This window comes from Vidua chalybeata, chromosome 4 (assembly GCF_026979565.1).
Source record: "Vidua chalybeata isolate OUT-0048 chromosome 4, bVidCha1 merged haplotype, whole genome shotgun sequence".
Taxonomy (NCBI): Eukaryota; Metazoa; Chordata; class Aves; order Passeriformes; family Viduidae; genus Vidua; species Vidua chalybeata.
The window spans coordinates 4,642,980-4,655,331 of NC_071533.1; the positions used below are offsets into that span (position 1 = coordinate 4,642,980).

General features: G+C 38.0%; 1 protein-coding gene across 1 annotated transcript in view; it reads right to left on the reverse strand.

Annotated features, from left to right (window-relative positions):
- Window positions 1-12,352, reverse strand: part of INPP4B (inositol polyphosphate-4-phosphatase type II B) — a 257,500-nt gene that overhangs the window by 182,145 nt on the left and 63,003 nt on the right. Inside the window, 1 exon segment of the mRNA XM_053940443.1 lies at window positions 9,770-9,854. Within this exon segment, the coding sequence (XP_053796418.1) occupies window positions 9,770-9,854 (85 nt within the window).

Below are 12,352 nucleotides of genomic sequence, written 5' to 3' on the forward strand. Positions count from 1 at the left end.
TTAGGTGGCAGAATCAAACCAAAATGGGAAATCCTTTTCCAGCACGGATTCTGCAGCCTAGCAGGCAGCTCTCTGAGCTGCTAATTCGACAAAGAATTTGATTTAGCAAGGGCAGCAGACATGGTTCTGTCAGAGAGTGGGATTCACCAGAATGAATGTGTCCATCATCTCTTCTATTAAAGATCTCCATTATGCTCAGCCTGTCATTCATCCTTGCCAGAATACAGATCAGGAACACATGCAGATAATTTAGCACGACGTAACTCCTCTATGAAGACTCAACAGGTTGTATGTGGGAGCTTCTGACCTCATTATTATCCATGTGTCATTTGCTGTTCTGCCTGGAGTCTAATTGTTTAATGATCAAATTTTCTGAGAACAAAAGAAGAAGAAGGGGGCGGGGAAAGCTGAAGCTCCCAAGGAATCCAGGTACATAGCAAGGATTGGTTATTTGATTAAGATTAGAACAGGAAGAAAAAACACCTCTTAGGCATTTAAAATTCTGCAGTATAGATGGCTTCACGGAGTCATAAATTCAATGTGACATTTAGTGCAACACACACCAAGAAGAGCAAACTGGGAAAGAAAGAAAATCAATGTTTTTTTTAAAACAAGTTACCAACTAATTTAGAAACATAAAACTCTATAAAACACCTGTGCTATTTTATTAACAAGGATTGAAGTATTTCATTGGGCCTGAAAATCATTCTGAGCTAAATCAGCCATATATCTTATCACTGGACAAAACAGAACACTGAAAGGTTTTCATACTTAGTTTGAAAATCCAAACAACATAGAAAAGCTCTTTTCCATACAATGTGAACTTAAATTCCTTTCACTACCTTGAGTATCTAACCTTGGGCACTTGCACAAATGTTATTATAAACCTGTTTGCGCTTCATAAACTGAGCATCTGCCAGTTACGATAACCTCTGCTTTTATGGTTATGGAGGGGATAAAAGATGAAACCTCAAGTCTGGAAGGCTCTAAAAACTGTACACAAATCCCTGTGGAGGTAGGACAAGTTTTTTGTCTGGGCTAGATCTAAGGAAATCCAACTGTGTGGCTGCAGATGCTGCTAAAAGTGCTGGGTAACATTTTATGTAACAGTTGGACTATAGATTTCATGAGGAAAGACTGGAAAGAAAAAATAAAGTGGAAACAACTGCTTCAGAGGCAGATAAAAAGCTAATAAGGATTCAAATGCTTGCCTTTAACCCTGACTCAGTCAGAAAAAACAGGTATTCAGTTCTTGAGAGAAGAATATTCAAAATCTTCGGGAGCTGCAGATGTTCATTAGATCCTGTTTTCAGACAAGATCTTCTCCTGAGCGACCAAACCTGACCAAGATGAGCTCTGCTGTTTGTCAAAAATGACCGAAGAGACAGAAGATTTAGCTGTAAGCTCTCCTGTGATCTGGTACTCCATGTGAGCCATACTTTCATGAAGTAACAGTCAGAAAGACCAGTATTTAGAGGAGCTGTTAATTTTTCTGTTGCTCTGGGTAAGGTCTGCACCAGCAGAGTGCTCTACTCCCTCCTGTCATTGACATCAATGAGTCTGAAGTCTGTCATATCTCATAGCATTTTGGAGCTAGTAGTGGAAAATTGAAAGGAAAGGAAACAAAAAGCATGTAATAAACCAGCATCAAGATCAAAATTAACAAATTCACTTTAATTTAAAAAAAAAACATAAAACAAAAACCAATGAAACAAAAATTTAAAAACCCAACAAAAAAAAAAAACACTCCCACAAAAAAAGCCACCAAAATGCACACACACAAAAAACAAACCACAAAGTTAGCATCTGCTTAATACCATTCAACCTTTAAAAGCACAAAAGCACAGACACTTGTGACAAAAGCAGTTTGGATATCCAAAATACCTTAGGTGAAAGAAAAGCTGTCAGAGAAACAAATCAACACTTAAGAACCAAAATACAAATATACCAAGATGTTCTTTTCTTTTCTCCCTTTATCTTTAAATGGAAATAGGAACAGTAATCTTGCCCTGAAATATCCTACCACTAGCTTGATAAAAAACATCTGCTTTGGGAGGAAATCTATGTTTTTCAATTCATGAAATCATGCTATTTATATTTACCTCTTAGCTGTAAAAATCAGACTGCCAGGCTCAAAAGGCATACTGAATCATCATTAATATGCATGGAACCAGAAATGGAGAGTGAAATGCAATAGGAGTGGGCATAATTCTAACAGGTGCCAGTTTTGAGATGTGGAAATTCATTCTAAACTATCACTTCAGAACACTACAGTCTGCTATATTTAGATCCTTTGAGTACTCTGACAGCTAAGTTAAATTCTGAAAAGCATATGAAAATTCCTGGAAAATACTCTGCAAATCACTGCAAATGTAAAAAGTTTCATTCTGCAGTAAGAATGAAAGTATCAGTAGGTATCAGTAGGTAAGTTACCTATTTTCCATTCTGTTTCAGCACGCGTAATCACAGCTTGGTTTGTGTTGGAAGGGACCTTAAAGATCATCTAGTTCAAATCCCTCTGCCCCTGGACAGGAATCCCTTCTGCTAGACCAGGTTGCTGAAAGCCCCATCCAACCTGGCCTTGAACACTGCCAGGGATGGGACGTCCACAGCTCCTCCTGGCAAACTGTGCCTGTCCCTCACCATCCTCACAGTGAAGAATTTCTTCCTAACATCTAAACCTGTTCATTTTTCGTTTAAACCCATCCCCCCCTTGTCCTATCACTCCATGGCCTTGTAAAAAGTCCCTCTCCAGCTCTCCTGTAGATTCCCCTTCAGGTACTGAAAGGTTTATGTACCTAAAGTCATCTTGCCAGAGGAAACACAACATGAAAAATGCATGCTGGTAAAAAAGTCTGTCGCAATAAAGGAGCACACATGTTTATTTATGTAATAAAGATCATAATCTCTTTGCTCTTCTCCTTCAAATAGTTGCTTACTATTATTTTAAATCAACTGCATACAGTACTCCCTAACAAGCTCAGAGATTTAATTCCAAATATCAGTGGGGGAAAAAATTGGTATCAATCTTTCCCAAAATGAAACTAATGAACCTACAAATGTAATGAAGGCCCCAAACAAATGGCAGACATATCAGAAGAGGTATATAAATAATTAAATAAAAATGTGTTACTCCATGTTTTATTAAAATATTAACATTTAAATAAGTAAGATATATATTAATTCATAAAAATATAAATAATACACCTAAATGCAGTAGTATTTCATAGGTGGACAAAAGCACTCCATACTTTGCTGCTAAGAAGTTATTGTAGAACACAAGCACCCTGTGCTATACTGTTACTGCTGAAAGGAGTTGCCATGAGTAGTTTTGGAAAAAAACCTTAACTTTTGCAAACATTTACTGCTGACGTGAACAACAGTGCCTTATCTAGTTTGCATTCCTAGTTTTACTGTTGTAATATCATTTTTGAACAGGATGACATGTAAGATTTAAGAACATACTATATTAAGAAAATTTTCTACTTAGGAATCTGCAATAGCAGAACAATACTCCTCCTCTTAAAGCTGGACATCCCCAGTGGGGTTTCCAGTTCATAAACCCAGGGGAAAACCTTCAAAAAACTAAACACACTGGTTTTCTTTGCAGAACAAACTTTGAACTTAGTAGTACTTGTTGGAATCCAAAATGCAGGGAATACTCAGAAGTTTGGACCTGTAAGCCAAAGCTTAGAATTAAACACAGGATTTGATCTGAGACCTTGGTAAAAGGCTTCCAAATTTAGGTACTAGAAGCGAGAATGTGGATTTATAGTTTAAAGCAGAGACACGTTAAGCTAAGTGGAGGAAAGTTTAGAGTTTTAAAGTGTAGTACTGTAAGTTTGTGTGTCACAACATGATTGGCTAAGAAAGCTTACACTCTAGCTTGAGTCCATAAGATTAAATATTTAAGGATTGAGTCAAAAGCATAAATATCCTTGTTAGCAGTGTTTTATTGATTAATAAATCCTTAAAATGTCTTGTAACTAGAGGTCTTGTGACCATCTGAGCCATGCAGTGAAAATGTGAGCTGAACTCACCCTTCCTGCCTGTGTAGAAAATAAGTAAAATAAATCATAACATCAGAGGTCCCATCTCTAATTCACTCAAAATTCCTTCAAAACCCCCACAGTACTATATTGAAAGGAAAATTATATATCATTGTATCTCCATCTCTCGCTGCTCCTCCTCATTTCAGTATCAGAGACCCAACGGAATGCAAGACCTGAGGATCTGATCTGTTCACCAACAACTTTGCTTAAGCACAGTCTCAATGAGACTTTCTCCCAAAGAAGTCAGCACAGAAAGTTTTGGTTCCCACAGGACTTGCGCTGCTCAAATAAATAACTCAATGCCCCTACTCTGAAGGACTGCTGTCAAAAAAGGGAACAGCACAAACAGATGACACATTCCTAGTGGCACTAGAAAGCCTTTTCTACACTAATCCAACAGCCTAAAATCAGAAATGTATGTTGATGTCAGTTCCTTCACCCTCAGAAAACTTTTCCTCCTTTCCCTTATTTCATAATAAAATTTATTCTTCCCAAGTTTTTCAATTTAACAGTAGCAGTTGCCTCTTTTCCCTCTAAATACTTACATAGGTCAGTTATTTCTAAGATGAAAACAAATTTCTTGCTAAAAATGTCTTGAGTGACATTTCTCTAATTTTTTAAAGTAATTTATTGTCATTTTAATCACAATCTTTTACACAGAAACTTTGGTTTCTGTTAATTCACCAAAAAACATAGGCAGTTATTGGACATGATTCTTGTCTTTTGAAAGTCTGCAGTTTAATGGAAAGGTTTTCAAAATAAAAACATAATAAAATAAAACAAATACATTTCCACTTTGGTTTTACATCTTATTCAATTGTTATTAACTTTTTTTTTTTAAGAAGATTTTATTGGTTTATTTTACCAAACAGGTAGAGGTGACAGGAAGACTGATACTCTTTGGCTTGCTGTATTTTCTTTCATGAGAGTTTAAGCACAACATCATGTTGAACAGGACAAAGAAGAAATTACTGGGATAATTCAAATTAATAAAATGTACAAAGCCATGGTCAACATCCACAATGACAGCCTTGACTTTTTTAGGGGATCACTATTTTTCCTCCTATGCCAATATGCAAAGTAAGAGAGTTCAAACAGGTTAAAGGTTGTCTGTCTCTTTTCATATACACCAGCAAAAAACTAATTCTCAGCTCAGCTGCTAGCTCAGCAGAGCAAATGGGTTAAGAATATCAGTGAGTCACTGCCACTCTAAAATATAAAGCACCATCACAGCTAACCATCATATGCTAAAACAAAACTAGGACGAAAGCTTTGATACATAAATTATATCCACAGGATATTTCTAATACAGACATCAGAGGCTTTTAATTCACAAAGCTGTCTGAGTTCTATATGCTGATGCATTTCATGTTCAAATTAGTAGTGATGAAATCATTCCATGGTTACTCATGATGCTATGTTAATCTTCCTTTGGAAGTTACATTTTCAATCAAAGATAAAGAATTTAATTAAAATTTTTATCTTCAGTTTTTTTTTTTTAATTTTACAATGCTGAAATAAACTTACATAAGTTACTATTATAAGGTCCATTTAAGTCCCTACAGAACCTCACCAAGAGTGTATTTGAAATTAATTTAGCAGGATGCCCCAGGTTGACTAACTGCAGTACAACACTGTTTCTTTTCGTACCTGTCAGCTTCCACGTATGCCACACTGCTTCTACCCTTTCATTAAATACCACACCTATACTGGAAGCAATGCAAACCACACAAATATTTGGATATCTCAAGATCCCTGAACAAATACACTGCAGCATTCACTGAAAGTTCCAAGGGTGGCCCCTGCAAAGCAGTGGACTGCTTTTGCTGAATGGAAGCAGTTCATATCCCTAGCTGGACCATCAGTCCGCCTTTAAAAAGGCAGGATTCAGAGATCTTCTTTCTCTGCCTAGATCTGCAACAGCAACCTTGCATATGCCTCACTTATTCCACCTCTAAAATACGGAGTGATTGTGACCTGCCTTTCCAAGCCACTACTATTGAAACAAAAGTCTCCAAGTTTAAGTGGCTTGCATACTACAAATGGCAAAAGGGAACGCTTGCTGTCTTAGGGGTATTCCTACATACAAGCCCCTTTTTTATTCTTTTCCTGATTTATTAAATTAATCTAATATGATTTAGATGACTGACCTTGTATGAAAAGCTCTGTTTTCTTCCTTTGCTCCCTCCCACCCTCCTCACCAGCTCTACCTGGATGTTACAGCTCTTACCTCCCTAACTCTCACTAAGGGACCACACACAGCAATACAGTCTTTAAGGAATCTCTCTTCCTGAATGACAGAAGAGATTCACAGATCAAGAGAAGGCAGTACTTGCATGCTGTCTCTCACATCTGGTTTCACTTCACTGTGCCTGTGCCTCTTGGGGACATTCCCAATTTTGCATTGTACACCATCACATGGAGGAAAGGAAGCAAAGCTGTACATGCATGATGCTCTGTACAACATTGTGGTCAACTTCAGACTGCTCCTGGGGTCAGTTTGAACATCGAGTCACAGAGCTCCTATTGCCCTATTTCAGGGAAACACAACAGTGACCCAAAGAACACCCTCTCTTGCTAATGGTGACCAGTTCCCAGTAGAAGGGCACCTAAAGCCATCAGCCATATGCAGAGTCAAAGTTCACCTATCAAATCCTTCTCTTTCCTTCCATGGTCCACTTGGAAACCTTATGAGTTAGGCTGCTTCAGGAGCACTCAGCTTGAAGCCCTGACAGGATTATCTGCTCTGTCTGACTTCTTCTGTACAGCCCTCCTGTTTCAGGGCCCACAGTGCCCTGAGGTGATCAGCAGCTCCACAGAATCACTAGAGGTTGCATGAACATGTCCTTATTTTTCCCTCCATGCTTACTCCACTGCCCTTCATTATGTTCAATATCCCTCAATATCCCAGTCAGTCTCCATTTCTTGCTCTTAAAACTCCTAGGATTCAATCCACCAGTCAGAGACACATGGAGACAACTGGACAAAGGCTCTCTCCAATCCCCCTTCACGGCTCCAAACTGAAGCTTGCAAGATGAAGAAAATGTCCTTTTACCACAACTTAAATCTCACAGCCTCCTTTCTTGGAGCTTCTGCTGTGCTGTGACATACCTCTCCTCTATCAGTTCCACAAGAAATTTGACGTTGTGAGCAGGTATGTCCTCCTATCCTGCTTTCATCTGAATCCTTTAAAGTCCTAGAGACAGCTTCTATAGCTTTTTTTGGCTCCCAATAGCCAATTGTCCCAGATTGAGAAGCAAGATGTTTTCTATTGCCACCTGTGTAGCAGTTGTCTTCTGTTAACTGGGCAGTTTTCCTTATCTCTTCCACAACCAATTCTCCCTCAGGGGAGACATCTGCTGATAATGGGCCATTGAATGTCACTGTGTGACTGATAAGAGCGATAACATCCCATTGTGAGATGCTCCACCCAGAGGGAGGAGCCAAGCATTCCTAACTGGATATAATCTGGGTTTTTGGGACACCAGACTCAGCCTTCCCACAGGTGCCCAAAAGGAACAGCTGGGGTTTTCTACTGGACCTTAGAGGAAGACTCCACCCTTCTACAGGATCACTGCTCCAACAGAACCACATCTGCCACTCCAGGAGGACTGCAGCCACTCCAATTTGGACTGCTACCAACACCCTGACCAAAAGGGTGTCAGGTTGTATTCTGACTCTGTCAGTGGTTTTTCTTTTGTATTACTCCATGTATTTTGTTTCTTTTCCCTTTTCCTAATAAATTGTGTTTCTGACTTGGACTCTCTCACTGATTTTGTTTTCAAACCAGAAAACCAATGGATCTAATCTTGTGACAATACAACTAGCTTTTCATGGTCAAAGCCCCTACTGATAAAAGGCCTCTCTTCCTAGTTCCTAAGTTTTGCTTTTCTCCCCCATTTTATATTCTGAATTTCATTCTATCCTACAGTACATGGATTATTATTTCATTTCTTTTGCTATTTTATCCTCATTTTGTACACTGTATATCATCTTCATTTGTCTTCAGTTTTGTTCTAATACCTCATAATACTCTGGTTTTCTTTTCCCATCCAACAAATCATCAGCCAGGTTGTTATCCTTTCTCTCTAGCATGGGAAAATTGCCAAGTCTGAAATACATTTCTCCTCTACCTGTCTTGTCTTTTCCTCTATCTTGTTTGGTCATGCCCCAGGTATTCATCATCATTTGCTGGCTCTGTTTACCTGGAGTTTTCTACACTGTGTCCTATTTTCCCCTTGAACATGTTTTTAGAGGATGCACATAATGCCACCCTTATCCCTGGCTCCTACTGAAACACCATCAACATCCAAAACTTGGTTTTGGAAAGTCTGTCTCTCAGCTAGTTCCTAATTATACAAGCTTATTTCTTCCTCCACACATATTCACAGGCTCTTTTTTCTCCACAGGCAGCCTGAAGCGCTTACTCAGTATCCACAGTTGTCTATGTCCCCAGCTTTTGGGCTTAAAACCTGCCAGTGTCACTGCCACAGAAACCATCCTGTTTGCAGGCTTCAAAGCTAATTGAGTCCTGTCAGCAATTACAGATGTATTCTGGGTTCAGTTCAGCACTATTGTGTTCAAGCATTGTAACACAAGTGCCAGAAGGGAACTGACATGTCTGTATTCATACTCATAAAGTTGGGAATTCTGTGAATGAACTGGACTCATTAAGGGCACAATTAGAAAGTCTCAATTTGAGAGTCAACAAGAAACATTCAGCTCTTATAGTCAGGGAAAGCAATGCTTCCAAATCCAGAAAGAAATACTTTTTGTTGCAGTGCCTCAGCACCAGGCTTGAGACATATGATTTTGTTCCTTACAAAAGATGAAGGCTTTAAGCTATTCCCCAGAATACTACCCAGATTAGGATAAAATCCACAATGAATATAATTTAAGTCACTGCCTTCTGAAACATGACCAACCACTATGAATCACTTCAGCAGGTGAGGACAAAAGTCAGCATAATTAATGCAACACTTTCTTAGAAGTGGGCTGGAGATTTTGGTGCATAAAAAGATGATAGGAACTTCTACTGAATTTAAATGTATCCATCTAGCCCACAAATGCAGCCTAACTTTTTTTACCTCTGCTCTTAGACCATCACAGCTAACAGAAAATGGCAAACTGTTCTACAGATTTAAAACTCTGCAGAGGTATCAGAAAGAATGAATGGAATAAAAAAATTCTAATACAATGGCTATTTCAGTGGCTCCTGCAGAGCAAACTGTCAGCACTTTCTCCAAATAAAATCCTTCCCCTAAATAAGGATTCTGATTTATATGAGATAGCTATTTTTTCTGCTGTTTTTAACAATTTTATGAATGAAGAATTGGTAAGAGGTAAGAAAAACAGAAAACTTGTCATTTAATAGGGAATTTAGCAATGATTAATTATTGAAGAATAAGATACATTGACTATGCATCAACATAAACCCCATCTTGCACAAGATACCTTACAAAACAGAAACTCAAACTTCTATTTAAAGTCAGAGGAAGATGATTACATGGCTTTCACTTGATTTTAGGATTTTCTTTGTAGGGATGAATTCAGAGACCGCCAGTATTTAAGTGTATGCATCGAACAGACAGCAGAATATATTTTAGTTAAATTTCTAGCAAAATTCCAGTGCCTGGGTGGCTGAGGTTTTTTATTTTCATTTTTGTTGGCAGAAATAAAAGAGTTACACTGAACATGTTGAGATATATCTTAATTACTGAGAACTGTTGAAACATCTGTTTTACTCCTGAATTCCACTAGCCAGAAACACTCCAGGATTACCACTTCAGAGGCATCAGAACTCTGTGAAACAAAGATGGCAAAACATTAGGATTTGGAACCTGACTGGGAAGTCCTTCTGTTTGGCTGTTCACACCTGAAGTGGCATGGAGATACAAAGACAATGAAGCATAGAAGTCACTAGGCAGATGGATAAAGGCATTCTTTAATTACTGATCTGTGCCATCCTACTTCAGATCAATGAGTTACACAAAGGATAAACTGTAAGAAAAGACCCTGCAGGAAACTTTTAAAAGTAACTTCAGACGGTGTTTGTCATACTTCCAATATTCAAAAGTTTAGATGACACATTCCTAGGCAAGTCAGGCAAGCCCAGCTCATTCAAACTTTCATATTTTCTAACAAGGCTGAATCAAATGTCAGATTCTATTCAAAGACTAGGATATTTTCAAGTGAACAAAATAACACATAATTTACAGAAGGCATTTCTCTTCCATTTTTATTTGAAAGGGATTTCTTTATCAGCACTTGAAACTTCGAATATGGTCTCTGGCTATGCAATTCAAATTACATTAAATGATACAGACCTATTGCTGAATGCAATAGGATACAAATTACCACTATAATTTTATGTGAGTGCTTTGCAGACAAGATGCAAACTCTTCTAGTTAATAAGTGTGACTCATATTTCAGAAGAGCGAAGCTATCAATCACTCCCTCAGGATTAATATTTTTTTCCCTTAAAACTCCTATTACCCATTTTTTATCCATAACATCTGGTCACAAATAACACTTACACTATGCACCCATACACTCCCTTCACTCCAGGTTCCCAACATGAATGTCACAGAGCTCATTCTCAACTCCAGTGAGATTCTGCAGGGATTAATGCAAATGCTTGTTTTAGCACTCCTTCCTCAGGTGGTACTTTATTCCAAGTGATCCTAAAGATAAAATATTTTTCATATTGTGCAGCAACTTTACCAAAAGCCTGGACTTTAGTTTAACATATCTGCCACTTACTGAATGACTTCATAAAACAGTTTGTACTTATAACACCTGCCTAATATGCACAAGATTTTCTTGTCTACCCCTTTCTCTGTATCTGTGTTGCTTTATTTGGCCCACCAGAACAAGACTCAATCTTTTTGCCAAGGGTTTCAGGCTCATTTCCAAGTGGATGTCTTGATCCTGCTTTTCTCACAAAAGGACCTTTTACTTACATAGTAATACACTGTCTTTCATGACCAAAATTGTGAAAATTCAATAAAAGAAGACTGAAAGTCTGACTAGAAACAGAACATATAACATTTCAGAGTCTAAAAAGGATTTCCTTGAAAGCTCTATATTTATTCTCTCACATTTTACCACATACTAAATGACTACTCCAAATCCAGTTATTAAACACAAATTAACACCCAAAGGAAACAAAAGGTTAAAATAAAACAGAAAAGTATGAAAAAAGCACATATGTTGTATTGAAATATGCCAGAATTCAAGAGACAAGCTGTAGTACACTAAGAAAAAATAGTCTTATCTAGAAACTACTTGTAAACTGATTTCTTCGAAAAATTATTCAGACTGGGCTGGTCTAAAAGGAACACATTGTCACAGAGACAGAAAAACAGCCCATCTGATTGTTTAAAACAAATAGAGAGAAAAGGAGAAAGTAGTGAAACAATGCAGTGAATTTTGATAATAACCCAAGTGCCACGTTGAGAACTTTTTTGTTTCTAGAATCCAGCAAGTCAGTGGCAATACATGGCAACCCAGCAGCAATTCTCAAGTGCTGTTGAGTGAGGCATTCTTTGAGGATCTACCAGGTCTTTAGGAGCAAGAGCTAAAGTCAGTTTGGGAAAATAGGCAACAATAGTCCAACAAAACAAACATCAGACTAATTAGGAAGAGTTTTCCACTGCAATGATCCTTAATTCTTTACATTTCAAAGCCACACTAGAGTCTCCCTTGAAACCAGATAATGCAGTCTCATTCCTTCAAGAGCTAGCAATCTTTCAGTGGAGATATGACCAAAAGGAGTTTATTTTGGAAGTTAACGAAGGTCTGAGTCCATTTAACACTCAACTGTGACTACATAAAAGCTTTTGTGTCAAAAAAAACAACAAAAAAGAATCAAATTACTCTGAACAGCTTTCCTCCTTCCAACCCCACAGAAAATCGTTCCTCTGGTACATTCATGCTCCAAAGATGAAAGACAGAAACATGAGGAGTCCCCAGACTTAACATTCCCACCAAAACATGTAACAGTGGGAAGTGGATATATATGTCAGTAGGCAAAGAAAAGCAATTCCCTGTTACACAGCTTTCAGGCGAGCCAGGTGTTTGGAAAGACAAAGGATGAGGAATGACAGTTTCCATGTAGTTTTCTATAGTTGCCAAGACTGAAAGACTTGGTGTTTTGATTTGTACGTGAATGACAAGTGTGTAATACAAATAAATTGGCAAGCAGACAGCAAAAAGAGCTTTCAAACAATTACCAAGAAGCTGTCTCAGTGCAGTCTGTCTCACAATGCAGTCGACATACAACAGTAACTGCAAACACA